The sequence below is a fragment of the Anopheles funestus genome, chromosome 3RL, assembly GCF_943734845.2.
Source record: "Anopheles funestus chromosome 3RL, idAnoFuneDA-416_04, whole genome shotgun sequence".
Lineage (NCBI taxonomy): Eukaryota > Metazoa > Arthropoda > Insecta > Diptera > Culicidae > Anopheles > Anopheles funestus.
In genome coordinates this window covers 69,621,525-69,645,579 of record NC_064599.1, presented here as the reverse complement: position 1 = coordinate 69,645,579, position 24,055 = coordinate 69,621,525, and the positions used below count along the sequence as shown (strand labels likewise).

Below are 24,055 nucleotides of genomic sequence, written 5' to 3'. Positions count from 1 at the left end.
GGAAATTTAAGGTACTATTCGAGTATCTCTGAAACTAAAAGCAGTAGTAAGCTTAATAATGTTATTAGCGAAAGATAGATAGTTGGTAAGAATTTAGAAAGGTTCAGTAGCTCTTTAAATCAATCTGTGAAAAAGCGGTTCATGCTTTTTTTCCTTATGCAAAGGATTCCATCAGAAGCTATAACACTACACCACGAAATATTCATACATGTTGAAGCTTTTCATTCTTCTTGAATGATACATTTTTCAATTCATTCCCCAAAAAGCTTATCAACAATAAAAACATTCCAAAAACACCTTTCACCTTCTCTTAGCAAACATTCCTTATATCTTGGCTAAATTAAAATCGCTTCAATATCCACCTTGGAATGTTGATAAATTTCATTAAGTTCGCTCATCCCGGCCCAGTGCTCGAGTGTCACTGACGTTTGCCAGCCACGACACCGTGTATGATTGAATTTGCACCTAGCCCATCACAATCCCTTTGGCTGCCTTACGTCGAATGTCGCCATTCTCGTGTCACTGCTGTGGTGGAATTTACCTTACGGGCTACCGGGTTTTGCAGGGAAGAAGCCAGAATAATTTACACACTCAAAGTCACTCTAAACGTACGGGCGGGTTGGCCTGACGATCTGATGCAGTGCGGTGGGAAAACATAAAAACTCCCGAAAAACGTCACACGGGCGGGTAATAGGATTTTCGTACCGATGTCATCTAACCGACGAAACACCCACGTCGATTTTGCGACAACTCCCTCGAGACAGTGGCTCACCGTCTCGCCGTTCGCTTTTGCACATAGAATATCCGGAATACCGGAAGGACAGTTACGAGGTTGAAAATTCATTTCTTTTCGAACCGTGTGCCATTGCATTTATTATTAAATAAGGTACAAAATGGAGAAGCGTTCGTGTCCCGAACCACCAGTGCTGAAACGGCCATACAACCGAGCAGCAAAGACAGAGCACATGAGAAAGTTGTGCTAATGCCAACGAGCAGCATATGGCTGACAACGGCTATTTGGCTGTCAGTCAAGGAGCTATTTTATTTTTCTTTCCAACCAAATAGTACGTCGATTTGGGCCCCACTACGGACGACAATGGTCTACAGAAGATGAAGTTCAAATTTGTCGCTTTATTTAATTTTCACCTTCATCTAGTGTGAAGAGTGTGGAAAACTGTTTCTTGGGACATGTGCTTTTTGATGAGTTGTGATTTTTTTATATAAATATGTAGAAAACCTTCCCAGGCTTTTTAAGCTATCGCTAAAGGATCTCTTCATTGCGAAACAAAGTACATTAAAATTCTCACACTCTCTTTTTGAAGGAAAAATCCCATGTCTTCCAACATAAGCTACAGCGACAAATTAAGTCCTTACGCTTAGCAGCAACTCTTTCACTTGTTCCAGCGGCAATTCCCTCCAGATTTCGTGACATGACACACTGGCAAGGAACAAATGTTATTTGACTTTTCAATATGAATCCCAACGCTGGATATCCGATGTCGACGAGTAAGCTACCAAAAGCATTTCCATTAACGAGCGACTGTTTCGCTCATGCATTGGTATACGAAACCATGACACGTCTACAACACGTCATGTTACAGGAACTAAGGTTGTTGTTTTTTTGTTATTCTTCCTCTGCTTGCCACTTATGTGCTGCATGTTACGTAAACTTCCACTCACCACAAAACCCCTTCATCCAGCGGATGGCGTATGGTGAAGCGAGTTCTCCATCAGCTGAACCGTTAAGGGGTCACCCTTTACCAGAAGCCGACAAACTGTTGCTGTACAAGTTTCCGTATGCTTACGTCTCTGTGCCAGTCACCTTAACCGTGTTCTGGACCACGACGATCAGAATCTCATTTGCCTTGCCGAACAAGCCACAACCGTTAGCTAAATAGTTCTCAGGTTTTTTTTTCTTAAGACCCTGACGCCAATATATCCGTCTTCGAAGAAGCGAACGGAAGGAAGAAAGTGGAGGTAAGTTAGAATGCAAAATTCCGTCCGCCGCTTTGGGATCCTGGCAAAAAAAACCCAACAGTAGCATAAGCCCGACCACAGTTGATGAGATGAAAGGTAACTCGATACTTTGAGGCTTTTGGGAGTTGAAAGTTCTGTTTTTTTTCCCACTCTTCATCATAAACATGGCCTACCTCAAAACTGAAGTTGGGGTAAAATGGAGACCGGGGTTAACATGAGTAGCAAAGTATGTCAGGTGGCTGTTTTAGATCAAAAACGTGCTGCAAACATTCGCTATACAGATTGTCCACTGCCCGGACATGTTCGATAGGCTGTGGACGAAGCAGTCAAGGCCCGGAGTTCCTGAGCAAAAAACACGTCAACATCAGGCTACGGGTAATTTTCTGCTCATTTTTGTCTCGGTCCAATCCAACATCAAAATCCAACCCCAAACACACACACACACATACAAACCAATCCAGAGGCAAAATAGATGAGATGAAAAGGGGTTTGGTAGAAAAACTTGTTGAACCAGGACGATGACCATCCAACCAGGGTACCCAGTCGATGGAAATAGAATACCTGGCCGTGTTTAGGGGCCCGTACACTTTTCGTCTGGTGGGAAACCGGTCCTCACCAATGAACCGGTAGATCATCATCCTCCCAGCAAAACCGGAGCTGTCCTTGTGATGAAAAATTTGCCTCTGTGTTAGCTTTTATTTTTTCCTGCGCCATCAGAACATGATATCCAATCCAGCAGCATTATTTCATTCCTGTGACTGAGCACAAGCTATTTCCATATCGCTCACCATCGTGTTTGCCATTTAAGGCACCTCCATCCAGGTTGGCGTCTCCAACCATAAAGATCTCACTATATGAGCTGTGTATGAGAGAGAGAGAGAGAGAGAGAGAGAGAGAGAGAAAAGCCCAACATCCAAGGGCATTCGAGATCAAAGGGGTTTTAAAAATAGAAAGCACGACACAAAACCAAGTCTTAAATCATGGAGTAAGAGACACGGAACGGTACTACAAGGGAAAGCCTCCTCTGGCGAGGCAGAACTGGATGATATGTTAGTAGTAATAACTTAATATCACTTTGTCTATTGTTTTTTTCTTCTTTGCTGTTGCAAATATGAAATAAAATACCTACAATATCTCCACCGTACATGTTCACCACTCAAGGGTAACTGTTTGGAGTTGTTGATATACTCAGCTGCCAGTGATTGGCAACCTAGCAATAAGCTAACAAACTCTCATTGTACCCTGTAATTGCAAACCGACATTATGCACACGTAGCTTCTAAATCGGTTTCAATTACTGTACCCATTACAGCTCAATATCACTGCCCACTTCGAGCACGAGCTTTTCCCCGCGGGACACTCGTGGGGACTCAACCACCACCCAGGGAACGTGGATCACATTCAACCAAATTGATTACTGATACGGATCTTCAATAGAACGGTTCTTGGGGTTTCCAGTTTCCAATAGCTGTGATTTCCCAGCCGGCAAACTTCACGATTCAATCTCAGGCACATCCAATCCAAAGCCACCACAACCGGTACGTAATCTAAATCTCAAGCATTTCTTGATTTACCGGTTTTTTTTTTTTGCAAAATCGGTGACATCCTCCCCCAAGGTGCTTCGAGTTTCAGTAGCTTGAGCGAGAGCTCTATTCTATAACTCCACCCCGAACGGGGAGCAGAGCAGTAGCTGCCATACCATCAAATCAAGCGTCCCAAGGTAATGGCGGAAACAGAAGGGAAAAGCGTCACATGATATCGAATTCCGCACATCTCGCTTCTCGATCTGGGAATACTCTTCCGCAATTAAGAAGTTCCGGATAGGGGAGTAGTCTACGAAGCGGAGTAGCATCGGGATAGGTGAAAAAACGATTCAAGATAATTCTAATGAATTCCTAACAAGTCACCGGCTCTTGGTGCAATCGTGGACAATGGGATTTGTCTGGTGGTAATGCTTCAGAGCATATCGAACGAGTGTTGGCACTCGTACAGTGTGGTGTAAATAAACGAAACTTGTCGCAGTGCATCTGTTTGGTAACTTAGGGAAAGTAGTATCCATCGTATAATACCGATCTTCCAGTCGTCGCTCTGGTCAAGAATTGGAAGTACCCATTAAATGTCGTTTTGTAACGAGGAGTTTTGTTTTTCTTCATGAACTGTAAACTTTCCATTATCATCGTCGAATACCATGCTATAGAATGACTCATCTATAGAGCAAACTCAAAAGCCAACCATCTTTGCTAGCTGCGACTTACTTTCCCTTCTGTCTTCAAGTCAACCAATTCAAGCAAACCGTTCGGAAATGAACTTTGGAATTTGCGTTCACCATTTATATGAATCTGAAGAAAGCACACCTTCTGATACCGTACATTCAATCCCTGTTGGACAGTAGGAGAGAATGTTGTTTGGAATTTTCCATCAAGCTCCCGTACATCCTGCTACTCGTTGCCAACTTATCCTTCCGACAAATGTGCGACCAGGCATCAGATGCGCAAGCAGAAGAACAAGCTGGAGTCGTTGTGAAATTTATCTATTTCTTTTGTAACATGATGAGGTGGACAAGAAGAAGGGCAGGAGAAAGAGAGAAAAAAACCTCCCGATTTGTCCATCAGCTAGATTGTGCCGATAGCAGTTCCAAAGTACGGGCAGCGAGCAGGTTGGTCGAGCAAAACCCACGCAAAACCGTACCGGGCCAGGACAGTTTCGTGGAAAACTCCTTTTGTGTGGAGGAAGAAAAAAAACTCTTCCCGCCCAAAAATCCGTTACCAGGATGCATGTCCAATTGTACGATAAGGTCTCGTTATTAGCAACATACGTCTTTTGCTCCACTCACGCACAAACACCTTCCAGAACGACTAATGAGGTAAGGTTTCATTTTTTCCCTGAAATGCTTCATACACCTTTGTAAAGGTCATTTCTTATACACGCGCGCGCTCCAACCACAATCGATCCATTGCCAGACGGATGCAAAACGAACCGAATGATGAGCCTGATGTCCTCATCTCTGTATGCCTTACGGGACAACAGCCACCTCCGCACCGGGTGGCTCATTCGAGAGTTCTCATTTCAACAGCACCCAGCAGTCGAAAGCCCACACAAAACGCACGTGCCGCTCGGTAAACCGAAACCCTCTACTCGCGAAAGGAAAACTACCGACTACCTAATCGTTGCCACCTCCCGAGAACCGAACGGGCTCACGACCTTTGCATCGTTGTTGTAGCAATATTTTCCGGGAAAAGCGGGTGGCTGTATTGCATTTAAATTTGACATTTACCGATGAGCGGATCGAGAGAGACAGAGAGATAGAGAGAGCGAGAGAGAGAGAGAGAGAGAGAGATAGAGAGAGAGAGAGAGAGAGAACACATTTTTCCCAGCCGCGGGTTGTGGATGAAAGTAATAAACAAAAAAAAAATCCCCAGAAATGAAACAAAAAAATTGCCTCCAAGATACCACGGGCAAAGAAAATGGAAGTGTTGTTGGACCGAAGAACACAGACGCTCACGCAAGCGCGAACAGAAAAGCAACGAAAAAGATTAAGATAAATAAATTGAGGTAAACATAAATAATACAAAAAAGGATGTTCCACCATCAACTCGTTCGACGCGCTCGGTGCACGGCAAAAGGGATCAAGCGGTGCGCGATAGATGTCGATTGAATTAATGTGTTTGTAATACAATCAAATCAAACAGCAAGCCAAAAAAAAGGCGGTAAAGAGTAAAGCAACAAAAAAATGGATGCCGAAAGAAACAAAATGTCACCAAAAAGGAAGCCAAAAGAATCAACCAGAAAAAGAAACTTTTTCGCAACTGTTGGAAGACAGTTGGCGCAAAAGCAAACGATGCACCACCAACGGACGCAAAACATCATCATAAAATCCTTCGGTTATGAAGAAAAATGTTATTGCCCACATTCATCCTAATGTGATGCCGCGGTTTTTCCGACTGCTTTCCTTCGTTCGCCTCTTGTTTCTTCGTGGCCTACACACAGCTCAAGTATTCGAAGCGACACACACACACACACACACACACACACACACACACACCAGTTGAAACAAAGCTCGTCCATATTTTCTATCCTACCGGTTTGCATTACCAACCACGACCCATGGGGAGAAAGCATTGAGTAGGAAAAATGGCAAGACACACTAGCCAGCATTCGGATAAATATCTGCACGAGAAGGTTTTGTGATTTGTATTGCGCTTTTTTTCTTATATATTTTATTCCGGCTATTTAGCCGGAAACACACATACACACACGCGCTGCGCAGATCTACCGCATAGTAGTAGTACGTCATGATTTTCCCTTTCCATTGCGAAACGGGCTGCGAAAAGGTCAAACCATAGATTGCAAAGATGTCCTGCTGGGTGATGACGTCACTGTGTGGTTTTTCTTTTTGTTGTTCTGTTTCGCCAAACAAAACCCAGCCCAGTTTTTTTGGCTTAATCTCAGCTTCAACTCTCCAATTCATGGTCCAATTCATATTTCGCTCGCACACTACCCGCCCCCCCAAAAAATCCTGTCCCTACCTAGACCCACACTTTCACTGCAATAAATCAGCGCACAACCTTCACGGATTGTACCAACTTCTAGCGTGCCAGGGAACGAGCGCACAGCAACAGCAAACAACGAAATAAAGGAAGCGACCTCCTACGCCTCACGATGGCACAGGTTTAACGGGCGGTTTGATTGAGTGCCCTGATGCCGGTGTCGGAAGCGAAAGGACCTGTTGTGTTACGATTGAATGGATACATGCTTGATGATGGGAAAATAACAACTACGTACGTATTGATTGTCCTTCGCATCGTACGTGATTTGTACAATTCTTAATGTTTCTCTTTCTAACTGTTGAATGTTGAATTCTTCATGTACTTTAAAGGAGTTTTTTTGCGAAAATATTAACCCTACTTGGAGGAGATGTAGAAACACGATTTTGCTTACTAGAGGAAAATATTTCACCGTGCAACAATTGAGTACAGAATTTATACAGAAAATGGTTGTTCGGTTGTCAGTCTCATGACGTGATCCAGCTAAAGGAACCTCACAAAATTATAACCTCAATTAATTTGATTGATTCTTAAACACTGGCGGCTTGCCATACAAATCAACAAGCAAAAATTTAATAAATTTATTTGAAGGTGAGATTCATCTCCGCAAAAATACCTTTTTATCGAGCACCTTCTTAATAAGAATTCAAAACAAATAATTTCCCAGAGTACTTTTACGAAATTAGCCCATGTTTTTTGTATTCTTGAAGTGCAAACAAACGTGTAACAAACATTTATGGCAAACGATAATTTATTAGAAATTTATTAGAAAAAAAGCAATTCAATTTCACGTTTCGGAAACTTTAATAAAAAATACTACTGTATTTTACTCTAAATAAAAATACTACTACTACTCTAATGTTTCGAAATAGATAGATAAAACAGTATATACTATTCTGCTGCTCCCTTTAGATTAGCTTTTATTTCACGATTTCAGTTCGATACCTGCCTGAGCTGCTTTTGCAGACATCGCTCTAGCTCTCCTAGACTCAAATTTAAGGCCATTGCAAAGGTTACGAAGTAGCTCCTCAATTTTTTCCCAACATTTTCCTCAAGAATAGTGGCTTCAAATAAAATGTGAAAACTTTCGTTAACTATTCATTGACTGCAAAGTGTTATAAGACTGTTTTGAAATTGTAACGTTGTCAGTAGAAGTTGAGCTCTTAAAGAGAAACTCTATTCCCTTTTTTTAGTGTCTAAAAACCCTTCACAAAGAGGTACATTTACGTTCAATATTAGCTACATTCGTAATTCCAAACTAAACAAACTTTAAATGAAAATTCACTTTATTTTTTTTTTTTTTTGCTCGTTTAGAACGGCCTGGCCGTATCAAGACTTATTTTACCACGTAGCATGATAGTCAGTCCATGCTACAGGGGGACGGTCCGGATGGGATTTGAACCCGGTCCCTGCCGTGTGGACGGGCGCCGTTTTTCACATGCACCACCGGGTGGCCCCAAAAATTCACTTTAAAAATGTATAATTCCTACAGCAATATTTCTTTCAGTTCTCTTTTTTTACTTCAAAACCAAACATTATCCAAACTTCATAAACACAAATTCTAGCTTCCACCACACACGATAAGAGCAGTTACGTTTTTTTAGTTTGTCCCTATCGGCCACTCCAATCTGTCAAAAAATCATCAGCAAAAGCCTGTGCTTTGGCCGCTACTGAAAATGGGAAAATGGAGCGTGTAACGTAAAAAGTGAATATATTTCCCCCATTTTCCAAACAAAAAAAAAACTGTGGTCAGTTCCCTGGAGGGTCACCTTTTCATCGAACCGCTCATGGTGGTAGTTTCAGGTTTTTGTTGTCGTTGTACTGTTGTTGCCTTCGTTATTATTGGTTGTCAGCCAAAAAAAGACCACCGGTGAGGTTTTGGACAGATAGTGCAAGCGTGTTTAACCACCAACTTGCCGGACTCCGGTCCAGAACATGGTTGTACACGGATTGTTGGACGTTTCGGTGATTAAGGTTTGTGACCTTCTGCTACCCAAAACCCTCCTCCGGAGGTTGCCTCCATCCCCGGTTTTGGGTGTGTTAAATTTTCATTCCCTGCCCAACTCCTCCGGTTCAGCGGTTAAACGGTACGCGGTCACTGTAAGCACTGCCACTATCCACCATGCTCTGCGGTGTGATGGCCATTTTGTTGCAACCATCATTACGGGGTTACGCTATCTAAATCTCCCCTCCCTTTCCTTGTGTTGCTCCTTTCTGCCCAGAATTCAATGGGAATCGATCGGTGTGCTCTGTGGCTTTGCCTGCCAACGTTCGCTATCCACAAGTCCACACACATACACACACGCGTGCATGCCCTCATGGGATGAGGCAATTTGGCCCTGAATTTTCGGATGGTAGCACTGCTTCCGGTTAACCTGATCCGGGGTACCTGTACCCTAAGCCGCAAGGGAAACTGTTGGCAGCTGGCAATTGGGAAAGGGAAAGACTCAGCACGAACAAAATCAGATCACGGTACCAGACGTAAGGTCGTCCGTTGTGTTAGTGGCCCGGTCAGGAATTGTGCTGCAACAGTACATACACACAACAGCCCATGGTAAAGGCAGGCCCGGGCTGAATCGTATCGATCTCGGCACGGCAAAAGCCTTTCGCCTCGTAAATGGAGGCGCCTAGTCGGGCGTAAAAAATGCGCCCTCTAAGAATATGGTTTCGAGATGGTAGTAAAACCGTAAGCTTCCCCTAGAGGAAATCATCCAATCCCCACCCGTAGTACTATCGGGGATCTGCTTCAGGTGCTTTCCCCCGTATACATATGCAACCTAAACGGGTCACCTCCCCCCCGACTTGAACCGTTTATTGTTAAAAGCCAGCGACAGCGTACCGCTAGCATTGCATCATCCTTTTTTTTTTGGCCTCTCCTATTAACTTTCTATGCACAAGGGAGAAAAGGAGAGATGATGCTGATCCTGTGTGCTAAGATCCTGTGCGGTGTGCGATAGGGGAAAGCATTTGCGGTCGGAAGATATTTGGCTTTTCGATCGATAGTCTTCGCACACACACATGGGCACCCGCTGCAAGCCCGGTTTCCTCGCAATTTTTGGTGACCCGCACCTTACCTTCCGTTTGTGGGATTTTTGGGATGTGGGGTGAAAATCGGTGCTGAAAAAGTAGGAGAGGGTGGTGAGGTGGCATTTTCATTACCGTTCAACTTTACCGTTCAGCTACTGCACGGTACCCGATAAGAGCGCCCGGTCGAACGATGAGCGGTACGGTAATAAAGTTAATTTTAGGATCAACCACATGACTTCTGGTTGGTTTGCTATTTTTTTTTTTCGATCTCAACTCAATCGAAAGTTCACCCAACCAATGCTGATGAGTATTAATCTATCAGCGAAGCACACAAAATTCTACACACCTAATAAGCATCCTACCATCTACGGTGATTGGAATTGAATTTGTGTGTAATATTTTGTCAAGGAATGGAAGCTATTTCAATCGCAAATCAACATCGATCGGCTGAAATGTTTCTTTTTTTGCTTGTTAAGAACGGCCAGGCCGTATTAAAGTGTGCTGAAATGTTAACAAAATTTAAAAAAGGGAAAAGGAAAAAAAACTGAGTTTGCCCATGTATCTCGCTCCAAATCGCGTGAGTTCATTTTAGAACGAATGGTCCACTGTCAATATAAATTTCGTATAATGTTTACGTATACTTTGGCCAAACCTCAGAAATAGGCTTTTTACAATAATTACGTATGCGTCGTCTCTAGAGATGGGAATTGTAAATCACTAAAGTGAATTAATTCCGTGAGTGAGTGATTCACTCGGCCCGGACACCAACGGAGGGCTGGCCCGTTGATATATGTGGATAACGGCCCAGGTTCCACACGAAAGGACCGGGTATCAAATCCCATCCGAGAAGTCCTCCCTTAGCAAGAACAAACTATCCGGGTACGCGATAAAAATAAGTCTAGTAAGCCAGAAATGGGCGGCGTGATCTTAGAGATCGTTAAACCAAGAAGAACAGTGACTCATTTGAAAGAGTATTTCATAAAAATGGTAGAAAGTTTGGAGGTCACTCCTTCAAGAATTAGTCAAAGGTCGTCGCAAAGAATCATGACTCTTTCAATTCTCAAAATCTCACCTGAAAAAACTTTTTTGTAATTATATCATACGAGTGAATATTATTGAATACTTCAATCGCAAGAAAGACTCTGTATCTCTATTGCGGAACAATATGAATCTTTACAGATTCAAGATTTATTCAAGATTCATAAAGTGCTGGAGCTGCATGAATCTCCGACTTTTCGTGAATCGTGAAACAGTTTCAATATTTATTGAAAATCTTTAAGAGAGATGGATTCTACCAAGTGAGCTAATAAAACTTCAGCGATTCATGGACAATTGAAGATTTATGTATCCTTACATATTCAATAAATCTTTAGAGAGTCAGTACATAACTCGAAAGAATCTTCACCAAAGTTGTACACGAATAAATTCGCTTAAATGTTTCTCCAACCACAACTCTTCCCGGATCGTTTCAAGTGTTCATTAACTGTCAACAGATGAATGGGAATTGAATTCTGTAAGTAATGGGAATATAAGTAATTCACATGTCGTTAATATTAATGTGCTTACTTATTATGCAAATATTGTTATGAATTCTAAGATATTCATGGAAACTTGATAAAGTTGCGCAGGAATACATTTACTAAAACGGGGTTCGTTCGCTTCAAGAGTTCATTAGCTGTCAACGGATGAATGGGGACAAACTTTTCGTTTTGCCAAAAATGTAAATTATTCCCATGTCGTTAATATTAATGTGTGTGCTGATTATGCAAATAATGTTTGCAAATAAAAACAAACATTTGTTAGTAATAATATTTGCCCACATCGACGGCAAACATACCCACCAATCAATGATTGACTTTCACTCCCACTAGAGCACGGCCTGTGGGGGGGGGAATGGGAGGTTAATTGATGGAAGATGTTACTCCACTAGACGCTATTTATAGTCCTCGGCGTAGGACACACCCACACACACACACACACACACATACGGATTGTAGAGGACGTATTCGCACAAAGTACCCGCAGTAAACCGTAGAACCGGCCGTGCGCTACTTTCATCTCTGGAATGGATAATGTATAATGAAATAAGATCCGACATTGATTAATATCCCAGGCAACGTGTACAAAACCGCGAGGCCACAACCGACGGCAAGTGGCCAGGAGACTTATCGACCCCTAAGTGTGTTTTTTTTCTCTCCTCCTCCCCATTCTCTAAAACTGGTGCAGGTGCTAATGGTGCTTCTACAATGCGCAGGAATGGAAGATCCAACCACCGTCGGAGATAAGATAGAAAGATAGATCGTTCTAGTGTACGGCGAGCGAGATTTCACATCAGTTGACAGGTTGACTGGTCGTACTGGCCAACTTTTTTTTCTTCCTTTTTGTTCCCACTATGTCACTACGTCTAAGCTTCCAAGATTCTCCACTAATGTCTTGTTCAGCAGTACCTGCAGAATGTACATCGATTTCCTGACCGACACCCCGTCCGGGGTCGTCAATCATGGGGACGACCGGGGTTGTCATTCCATTAGGGGTAGATGTACCAGTTTTTCGGGTAAATGTCTTACCAGCGGTTATGCTCAATAACTTTGAGCGCAACACGTCGCTGACGTCAGAGCAGCACACTCGCGCGGAAATGCAACTCGCTCAAGGATGCACATGATGAAATGAGATTCTTCTCGAGAAGGTAACAAAAAACACAAACTCACCATAATCTCGCCTCTTAATGTGTATCGAACGATCGAAAGGTAGCACCGATTCCAGCGCTGCACTCAAGTGCTGTTCACTAGATTTAGATTGCGTACAGCTTGCTCGTCGTCGATAGCAGGCACCAACCCGGGAGTGCCGGGCAATCACCATGTTCAACAGTTTAATTTGCCTGCTCGGCAAGGTTGAGGTCATCGGATTTACGGCACAAACCGGAAGCGGTGTAGCACAATCTCATCGCACCGTAAGACGAACGAAGATGCGGCACAGCAGCGCAACAACAATTCCACCATTAGCCTCGTCGACATGGCTTGCACGGGAAGTTCCGGTACGGCAGGAACCAGCACCAGTTGTTCTGAAAACAAGGACAACGATTCCGCACCCTTTTTGCAAACGCCCCCGTGCGCCTTATATCCCTCCCCCCGGTTTGAAGCACCTCGAAGCGCTTGCACATTAAAATTGAGGTCAGGCACGGTGGCATTCTTGCTGCATCGTACTGCATCGTATCACACACACACATCCAGCAAGCGAACCACGATTGAAACTGTGTAAAACTCGCCAGACCATTTCCGTCGTTCCCGTTTTTTGTTTTTTTTTCTTTGCCCCCCAAAAGGTTGATAAAACTTTCCTTAAGCCGGCAAGCCACAAAAACCAAACTGTTAGTTCAGATTTTAATGAACTTATCCTACATTGCTTTTCCTTATGGATGATCCAGGTACAGCAAGGCGAGGAGAGTTGCAAGACGGAGTGGGAAAGACGGAGTTATTAAAACTTTTTCTACAACCTAACACAGGCCCAACACCGGTGTGAGTGTGTGTGTGTCTGCTTATCGATTGGTGGTGTTGCTTTGGCAAGGTAAACATTAGCTATTCACTCTACTTAAAACATCTTCATTTTTGATAAACGTGGATAGTTTTTAAGACTTTCGATTAAATTTTCTTTATTATATAATTTAATGAATTTTCTTCTATAGTATATTTTTTATTCTAATAATTTGAACATAATTGAGTGATACCGAGGCTTTGTCCTTTAACACACACGTTTTGTACTGTAAATTGCATACATGCAGGCGCAATGAAAAAAAAATACTTTTGCTATAGAGTTTAGTTACTTGCATACTTTGAGGCGCAATAAAACATTATTTGCTGGCGGTAGCCATTTTTTTTTCAAACCTATTTTGCTGAAACAATAGCACTAGCATAAAATATTCTATAGTGCTTTGACATGCTCCAGCTGGCCCCACCGAAACGGTGAATAGCATGCTGACCGAAAGCGTGCTACAGTGTCGATGGAAAATGGGGATATCGATTGCCTGTGGCACGTCCGACTACAAGTATGACCCAGCTCCCAACCCGGCGAGTGCTTGGCGCGGGCTGGGACGGGGCCTTCCAAAACAAAAACAAACAAAGCGAATGAAACAAGAGCGTTGCATCGTATGCGCTGGAAGGTTCACATACGGACAAGACCAGATACGTACGTTTTTTTTGCAACAGCAGCAGTAGTAGTCATCATGTTGCACCGTCCATTTCCGCTTTACTGTGTGCTAACGTGTCTTCCTCAATCCTTCAAACCAATCCTTCCACATTTTCCCCCGTTCGTGGCCATATCTTTCCACTTTCAAAGCTTTCCATGGAAAGGACATTCAACGAGGAAAACATATCGCTTCTCGCTTTTACGAAGCGTATAGCGCACATATGACCGTCTGCAATTTTGTACCTCTTACGTGTGTGTGTGTGTCGTACAAGCTCCACAAGCGGGACATCACATTCATTGAAAGGCCATTTAGCAAGAAGAACTTCTAACCAGGCGAAAACAAACAGAGGACACGAGAAGAACGGCGTGGAGACCAACCAAAAAAAAAACCCAAGCAGAAAATTCCCGCTGCTCCATCACTAAACCATGGTGGCGGAGGTTTTCTCGTTTTGCGGTCCTCCACAAAAAAAGCAACCACAATGTGCTACAAATACTACGCCAGAGATGACGATGGTCAGGATAATGGCCCAGCCGCATGGTCCATCCGATGCAGCAACAACAAACAACAACAAAAAACGGTGCTGAGCAGAGTCACACGTACCGAACAGAAATCACCGAACCAGAGGGAACTTACCACACTTTTGTTTTCGGAAAATTGATTTGATGCTTCACTGTCAGTTATGTGTGTGTGTGTTTGCTGTGGCCATTATAAATGCCCAGCACGGGGCCCAGCTTTTGGCTGGCCGAGCGTCTTTTACTCCTTTTATGTTCTACGTTCAGCATCCCTTTTTTTTTTGGTTAGTGTCATCTGGCCAGCATAAAAGGACCATCGTGAGACATGATCCACTTCATTCCTTCTACCGTTTTAGGGAACCGTTTGGTGTAACGGACAGTATCGGTAAAATATGTATTGTGGATGGTTTGCCACTCATCGCTTAAGAAGCACGTTCGGCTACCAACGAAATATTGATGCTTCTAGCGGGATGATGTTTTTTTACTGTCAATACACTATCCTTTCAGATGAATGCGACAGGCAGCTCTAATGTTTTCTCATTTTTCCAGATGGACTTATTTTCCTTTTTGTTCATCTGTATGGTCGTGATAGTGCAGCAGAATAGTCCTCTTTATGATGAACGAAAAACAAACAATGGAAAGGAATCTTTTTATTAATGCAAACCATAAGATTTATACCTTTCAGGCGCTTTTTTCAAAAATTCTAGAAAATGGAAAAGTTTTTCTTCATTTTAAAAATTTAGAACAAAAGCTCCATCTACGCATTTACATTTTGCTAAAGTTTTTCCTTCTAATTTGAAAATATTTTCAAAACCATACAACTAAATGAAATACCTTCTATTTCTTTCTGGCTATCAGTAACTTAGGCTACTAAGAACTGCCTATGGAAGAACAGTCCAGATTTGATTTGAACCCAGACCATGCGAGTTGCTGAGTTGAAAATTGTAGACTTCACTATTTGTTCACAGTATGGACTATAAATGAGACTAATATGGTCTCTTAATATTCGTCTATGAACAACAGAACTAACTAATGTGTTAAATTTGATGTTCTACAAATTTAGCTCATTTAACTCATAATAGAAGATGTCTAGCGACACCCATCACAAAGTTTCATATATGATTTTTTTTGTATTATGATGAGCTAAATAATTTGAAAGCTATATGATTTGTTTCTTACCAATTAAATTAATAGACAGGCAAGAATTTGTAAAATTACAAAAATACATAAATACATAATTAGCCAACCCAACAACTCTATAGCAAAGATAATGAGGCATATGAAAAAAATATTTTATAAGTATTTTTTTTTTTGTTTTGCTATCAACAACTGGGTATTATATACAAACAAACCCCCGTTTATTTATTGCATACCTAATCAACTAATGAATCAGGTCTTAAATGGTAAATGTTGTTGGGAAAATTGATGTTCTACAAATTTAGCTCATTTAACTCATAATAGAATATCTCTAGCGACACCCATCAAAAAGTTTCAAATATTTTTTTTTTTGCATTATGTTGAGTTAAACGTTTTGAAAACTATGTGATTTATTTCTTATGAATTAAATTAAAAGACTGGAAAGAATTTGTAAAAAAAATCTTTCACTATAAAAAAAAGAAAATTACAAAATACATAATTAGTCAACCCAACAACTCTATAGCAAAGATTATGAAGCATATGAAAAAATTATTTTATAAATATATATTTTTTTGCTATCAACAATTGTTTATTATGTATATACAAAAAACCCGTAAATTTATTGCATACCTAATCAACTAATGAATCAGGTCTTAAATGATAAATGTTGTATTTATCCGCCATAAAATGTCCTTTGCCTTTTATAGCAATTCAGAACTTCAATTACGTTTTGCTATTATTAACCTTTTTTCCCCCGAGATAATGGAATATTCCTTGAAATCTTGTCACAAACTCATCTCATTTCAAAGGTACCCCAATAAATCTAACTTCCTAAGAAATCATTCACGCAACTAAGGGCAACCGAAGCACCGAATCAACTCGAAGAAAAAGCAATATAATTAACATTTTCCCTGCAAACAGCAAGCTTCTAAATAGTAATAAAAAAAAAAGATTCAGAAACACTCCGCTCCACCCGGTACATCGGTACTGAAAATCATCCACTAGACAGCGGTGCAACTGTTGAGCCCTTTTGGGTTGCTTTTGTTTTGTCGTTGTGTGCCCTTGCCCCAGCAACAATTTCATACACTTTACCTTCTCAACCTCGTCCCCCGCCGCTCCGTTTGGCATGTTGTCACTTAGCATCCCGAACCGGGGCAAACCAATTCCTTTTAAATGTCGTCCGTTTCAACATGAGCCTGACATTTTATTCAAATCTTTTCGCTTTGCAATGCTTACTTTCATTTAGCGTCTTCGATTGCTGATTTCTTTTGCATCTCCTTCTTTTTCTCTCTCTTCGTTTTGGTTTTCGCTGTGTGCTGTACAATTTGCAACTTGCATTGACCATTCACTTGTTTTATTGTTGCGCACCGTTTCGTTTATTTTCCATTTACATGCTGTTCAATCATTCCTGCATTTTCCCCTTTTACGGACGGGCGCTGCATGACAACGGTGACGTTTTGCGCCCTTTTCCGATTCGGTTTTTGCATTCGTGCTTCAATTCCGTTTTTGGGGATGTGACGTTTCTTTATCGGGACATTAAAACTTAATGGTAACCTTTTACAACAGAACGTTTCCCAGAACAATTCGTGGATGTTTCACGTTTAAATGCGTTCATAAACAGAGAATATTTACAGCGGGACACAAAAAAAAATCACGTAGCTCTAGCACCACTAAATGCAATTAAGAGCACTTTTATTGTGTTTTTTTTTAAATTCCCATTTCCAAAACTGTCCACCCAAATGGCCAGGTGACAGTGAATTGTAATGAGATTTATCCTGTAGCTGTTGGTATTATTCATTCGCCCACCCCACAAGTCCTTATCAAGCATTCGCCATGAAATCAAAATATCGAACGAACGAACTCCCGCCTCACGCTGGAGGTTCCATCGGCAATAAAGAGCAACCTGAGGGGCAATAAAACGCCCACCAACAGTGTCCAAAGGCCGCGATGCTGCCAACCATCGTGATAAGGTGAAAAATGAATTAAATCATTCGAATTAACACGGCCCCGGGAACCAGGAATGTCTTGTCCGGTGCTGTTCGCACTGAACCACTTACACAGACCATCGTTCATTGGCCGTGTTTCGAGGGATGCGCCGCTTGTACGAAGTGTTGATCATCACAGAAAGGTACTTGAGCATGGGCCTCTAGAGGCGACTTTTGCTGTGGGACTCTTCAACAAGAATAAGTATGGAAATAAGCAACTTAAGACATTTGCAACATTTGAACAGGTCTTTGAAAGTGGAAAGCAACTACAAACATGCTTCACAATTATACACAAAATATTGCACCCTCCTGCCATCGATAGCGCGAACAAAAGCAATCAATATGCAAAATGAGCAGAAGAAACACGTACACAGTTCCGCAGAACGCAGAACATTCTGCTAATGTACTCGTGGCATGCAAACGAAAAAAGAAGAAACACTCCACTCCACTACGCCTCAAATCCCTTTTGAATAATGAACCAAACACGAACGAAACCGATGTGTAACGGGTGCTGCAAACAAAACGGAAAAGGAACTTATTTACACATACCAACTCCACGTACTCGCATTCTCCCGAAACTACCCCGAATGGCCATCATTAATTTATTTACTGCCCATTTTCCCCCCCCACGGCCGGGGTACGTGTGAGTTTGTTTTTGGGGTCGCGGATTTGCGTATTGGACTTACCTCGAACGCTTCTCGAACGTCACAAAGCCCTATTGCACTATATGCTACTATACGCTATCGTTTTCGACGTCAGCTGTCACTTTGACAGATGAACGCAATCGCCTGAAGCTATGCAATGTTATTATTTTTTTCTATCTTTTTTTTCATTTTTTGCAAGAAGAAAACAAACAGACCCCAAACAAAACAAAACAAAACTTTTCCCCAATCATTTTTCACACAACGAATATTATTCGTCAATTCTTGCGTTTGCTGCACATGGTTTACGCGCGCCGAGTCGTAACAATTATGTGCTAATTAATGAAGCAATTACCGGCACACGGGGACGTGACACGCGAGCTTAATTCAATCGATTCCGTCGGCGGGAAAAGCGCTTGGGAAAGTATGAAACGCTACGTTGGCGCCATTGTGCAGGATGCACAAAAGAGGACTTCGTTTCTTTTTCTTTTTTTTTTTTGGTTTACTTCCGCTTGTTGTTAGTGTGTTATCGTACGTGAACGTGTTCAGTATGATTCAGAAAATGCCAAAACAAAGCAACAGAAAAATGAGAGAATGAGTACTTTTCTGCAAATAATTCTGATCGTAACGGAAACCATATCTATCCTTGGTGTTCTTGCACCCTTTTGTGAAAAAAAGGTACTTTGGGGCAAAAATCGATATTTTTAATTACATCTTTCTGCTACACAAATACACAAAAAAAATCCCCAAACACACATATTCTGTTCTGGATCCAAAATCGAAAACAAGAAAGCATGTGTCGGGAGTATCAACCAAAAAAAAAAGAAGAAACGAAACACCGTAAAGCGCAATTTGATTATTTGCTGAGCTTTCAATACGGCCACTGTCGGCATCATTAAGGCGATAATCACCCTCTGTCAACTCTTTACCACACAGAGTGGGGTTTTTTTTTGGGGGGGGACGGATGATTTGCTCATTAAGCAGACCCATCGAGATGCGTTGACCGTTCTCATACGATATTAACAAGAACATGTCATCGATTATACGATCGAGAATTGATGTTGAGCAACAACAAAAAAAACGGAACTGTTAATAGTTGCTGATCAACATCAACGAGATGCGTGGTAATGTTTGGGTCAATGGTTATTGCTCATTAAAAAGGAAACCGAACGGACAAATGCCCTTTTTTCAAATTAATTCTTTCGTGTCGGACGAAACGCCTAAAAGTATGCAATTCTTGCTTCCATAAACTTTGATAGTATATGAAATGGTTTATTATGACATTTCTTGACCCAAGTCTTTTTACGCCTCCCAGAAGCACTTTCATATTTTCGATGAATTTATGGCAAAATAATAAACATATTGCATACCTTCAGGCGTCCTGTCCCAACGCATGAATGGGCAACAAAATTAGGCAAGATTTTTTATGCTTCTTCTGTTTTCTCGGCAGAAAGATTGTTTTCATATTTTTTTTACAATGGTACATATAATTACAATTTAGTATAATTAAATGCACAACTCTTCTCGAGCTTCGGTAACATACCGTTGTACCAAAACTGTGACTTCTACTGTCCTTGAAAATATTTTCGAGTGGTTGAGTGCTTTTAGGTAAATTAAAAACTCTACCCATTTGTTTTCTCATCTAACTAACGTTTTCCGCTGACCAAGAAGGAAAAACCCCCCACCGCCTCATCAGAACCGCACTGACCCCACCATATTTGACCCGTTGCAACATTTCAAGCCATTCATTTTTACGTTGCATGGCTTCCGATTTCCCCATTATCGGATCAGCGTGACTCGGGTGGATCGGTCCATTCTGTGGCCCAAAACAGCAACAAAGCAAGCCCCTAATAGCTTTGGTTTTGTTTCTGTTGCGTACCAACGGGGCTTCGACACTACCGGTCGCAACGGGTAGAAAAGAACGAACGATGATTAGAAAACCACTAATTCGATAATAATCGTAGGCGTGGGCTTGAATTCAAAATTAAAACCAAGAGACGCTAGACACGATGCCAGGATGTTATAAGGAGCGGGCTTTCCGTGTATAGAAATACCCAGTTTTAGATGCTTTTCAAATGTTCGCTCGCTGTGCAAATAATTCAGTAGCGAAGATTAGAATAACACTAGAGCTTAGATTTAATCTCGGAACATTATTCATCGACCTGAAACATTTTAATAGCCCCTGATCTGTGCTAATATACTCACAACAATTAATATACCTCATTTATTCTATTTAACGTAACCTTAACCATGAACCTTATAGGCTCAAACTTTTTTTTAGAAAGAAAGCTTCAATCATCACACTGCCTGTCGTGCAGTTAAACCTTCACACAAGTGCTCCAAAGGTGGCCTTTTTCTCACAGTTAGCAACACATTTTAACCATCCTGTCACCATCTACCAAAAAACCTCAAACTGCTGCCACCCGCAATTGAATTCCTCACCGTCGTAGCGTCGAGAAATCAACACCAACCCAAACACAGCGTGGCAGACTCTACGGGAGTCCTGCGCCTGTTGCAGCCGGCCCCACCTCCCCTCTCTCCTCCCAAAAACCGCTCCCGAAGTGATTTATTACCTTCTGACCTAAAATCTGCCGGACGAGAAAAGAGAGACACATGGCGGTACCGACACTGGAACCGCTGGCGGGTGGGAAATACTTTTCCCACTTCACTGAACAAGGCACCCATCAAATACACTCCCACTCATTAGCTGATAACGGTGTCCACGGTACGCGTTAGGATACGGGATCTTCTCGCAGAACGGGAAAGACGTTCAAAGCTCTTTCCTTCCATACTTTTCTGTATGGATAGAAGCAAAAGGCCCCGGTTGCAAGGCAATTAAACCCCAAAATCGATTTTCCGCTTGCCGTAAGGTGACAAGTGTCAGTTTATGGCTTTACGGCCATTTCATTTGGTGCGTTATTTTGTTCCTTTTTTTTTCGTCCTTCTGTTTTACGACAGTGCGCGACCTCCATTTCAATCAAGCTGTAAATTAAAGTGTCATATTTTCGGTATGATCTGTCGCACCGGGAACAAAAATCGGGGTGTGAAGGGGTTTTTATGTACTGATACTGTTTTTAATTGACTTTTGGAGTTGTTTGAAAGTTTGAAGTTTATCAGATTTTGTCGAGCGCACTTTTCAATCGGTGGAAAAAATCCGGGAATTTATGGCACAACATTATAACGGCCGTTAAAAGTGTCGTTAAGCGTTTGTTTGCTAAATGAGTTTTGGAGCAACAAATTAAAAGTGATGTACCGATCCGATTCCCTTCTCCAAAACTTGTGGACCTGTACCATTCCGATGGATTTTCCTTTTTTCTATTGTTTCCAATCAGAATCTGTTGAAATACATGTTTTAGAAATAGAACAACGTCAGGCAACATGCCATAGCGCCAAATGGTGATCGTGGCAGCAAAAGCAAAACAATCATTCTAACCAGCAAACTCGCTCATTACCTCCGGCCCGAGTGGCACTAACTGTTGGTGAAGAAAAAAAAGTGTTCCAGTTGTTGGGACTGGGCAACAACAATTCAAATAGGCAGCAGCAACAACAACAAAAAACCCTCTTCTAACACGACTCGCAACAGTAATTATTCCTCCCCGTACGCGACGGGGAACTCCAAATATACCCGACACACAAATCCCGGTATCTGTCCCCGGTAGCGCTGCGCGCTGTTACACGTTACTGCGAGACATGGTGTACAGTGTGGACCACGTACGGAGAAATGCATGTACATGTTTTACAACGCCCCTGCTGCCCTTCATAATTTTGCATATGAATCATAACACACGGTGGGCGGATTCGGAGCGGGTGGAGAAAAGGTCTGCCAACTCACTGGAACGTGAGCAACGTGATGGGGAAAGTCACACTACTGCCCTCTAACCGGTCAACCAAGGGTTCCTTCTAAAGCCACAAGAAGTTACTGCAAAAAGTGTGACCATAACTAATACTCAATCTAGAATGGCATGTCCCAACAGACCTCTCCCCCTTCATTATACTCCTCTCCTTCCGCCTGCGTTATGAAGCGTTACGCAGCGTACACAGCCACCAGACAGCGAACGTTATGCTTACCAAATGAAGTCCTTGCAGTGCGAACAGAACGTTGGCTGCTTGAAAAAGCGCGGTATAAAGCGATGATCCTTGACATTATAAACGTTCTTCTTCTTGAGCGCACCCTTGCGTCCACGGTTGCGGAGCGCATTCTTGTTCTCCGCCTCCGGGATCTCCTCCAGCGTGTTATCGTCGTCCGCCATCTTCTACAGTCGTGTGGTGGTGTGGTGGTTCGTACACCGAAAATCACTCACTGTAGCTACACACAACACACAGTAGTAGTACAAATCGCTAACAGTAATGGATGTGAGTAACGCTTAGCGCGTAACGCTTTAGCCGTAACGCACAAGGACCCGCTTGTTTCGCTAATTTCACCTTTTTTTTCTTCCACACACCACAAGCAGCACACTCGCGCTCTCGCTCTTTCTTCTTTTCTGCACAAACAGGATAAAAATCAAAACGGCACACACTACTACTTTGAATTGCCCGGTTTTACACTACACCTCCCGTGTACTGCCGTCACTACTACCCTTCAACTACTATTGCACACCCTTTGCGGGTGGCGCACTCACACGCACATCGACACACGCACACAGACGGGCACTGGATTTTTTTCCTCGCTGTGTACACGCGTTTTTTTTCTTCTTGCACGCAGCAGGTGTTGTGCTCCCTGTGCTTGTAACACCGCTCGAGGAAGACGAGAACGAACCTGACAGGACACTAACTGGATACTAACACGCACCAAAACACTAACGCGACACAGTAGGCCTTGCTAACGATCTGACGACGAGCACGTTCTCTTCGCTGTGGATAAAATAGGAGAGAGAGAGAGTGAGCGCGAGAGTATGTATTTGAGAGCATGAAAACGCACGCAGCTGTACATAAAGATGAGTGAGCGAACAAAATCGTTACTCCTTTCGAAAAGGACATTCGTGAGCAGATTTATTGGTATTAATGTTTGCCTAGATAACACTCAACCATACTTGATGTAGGTACGGGTAGTCTCTTGCTTTTCCTGCTGGCGCTCAATTTCTCGCTCCCTTCTCTTATCGACGCACACTTTTTCGTTTGCCATTTGCCAAACGAGCAATTGTCTCCACAAAATGAAACCGAACAAACCCCCGGAGAGAAAGGAACAAGTGTTTCGTGCTGCATGCGGAATAACTTACATACGAAAAACTTGTGGATCCAAGCAAAACAAACCGTTAACCGTTGTGCTCTTCATGAAGCGCAACAGCACATTGCTTTGTAGTACTACTATCACTACTACTATTACTACAATTACTACAAGCTAGTAGTAGTTTCTAGCTTTACAAACTCCATTTTATCTTCACCATTTTCAGCGAGATGCTAGAAATGCTCTCTAAAAATTAATATCCACAATTAGTTCTTGTTATGCTTTACAGAACAAACAGCATCGTAATGCGAAATCGATTAAGCGAATGTCAAAAGTTTAATTACTTCGATCAAGAATGCAACTCCCAGCTGTATTCTAGACAGTTGACTCGAAAAAGGCTCGAAAGATGGATTATTTATAAAAAAAAGAAAACTAATTCAGTAGTTTTTTTTTATATAAATAAGTTCCCGATTTGTATTACGGATCGATTATATGTTATTTGTCCTATCACAAACGCTGGCAATAAAACTAGCTTGAAAGATAAATGACCAATCAGGTAGAGAGTGACCAGTTTGCTAATCCACCTTGCCTCCTTGCCCGTTACTGCTGGAGTCCTTTGAGACCTTCGTCCTGCGTCAAGTCTACGCTGGGAAGACACAGATGCAGAGAACTCCTGTGCCCACCGGATGGAGTTTTAATTGGAAAACTTCTCTTCCATGGTCAGTTTGCCGGAAGCCGGAGCCCAAAAAATATTACTACGGATTCCTCACCGTCACCATCTCCACTTTTGGGGCCAAATAATTGCCATTTCATACGGGCGGGCACGGGTTGTGCAAATGCTAGATTCTGGATCGTTGACCAAACGCGCGCGACAGGTACTCCGACTCCG

The 24,055-nt window shown here is 42.3% G+C and overlaps 2 protein-coding genes across 5 annotated transcripts in view; both read right to left on the bottom strand.

Moving 5' to 3' along the window:
* Positions 1–24,055, bottom strand: part of LOC125769047 (ATP-binding cassette sub-family F member 1) — a 226,934-nt gene that overhangs the window by 166,112 nt on the left and 36,767 nt on the right. The window lies entirely within an intron of this gene.
* Positions 1–24,055, bottom strand: part of LOC125769049 (protein kinase C, brain isozyme-like) — a 72,646-nt gene that overhangs the window by 45,792 nt on the left and 2,799 nt on the right. For all 4 annotated transcript variants that reach the window (XM_049437447.1, XM_049437451.1, XM_049437448.1 and 1 more), the window contains exon 2: positions 22,071–22,853. In XM_049437447.1, the coding sequence (XP_049293404.1) occupies positions 22,071–22,252 (182 nt within the window). In that variant the 5' untranslated portion in view covers positions 22,253–22,853. The remainder of the gene's footprint in view (positions 1–22,070; positions 22,854–24,055) is intronic.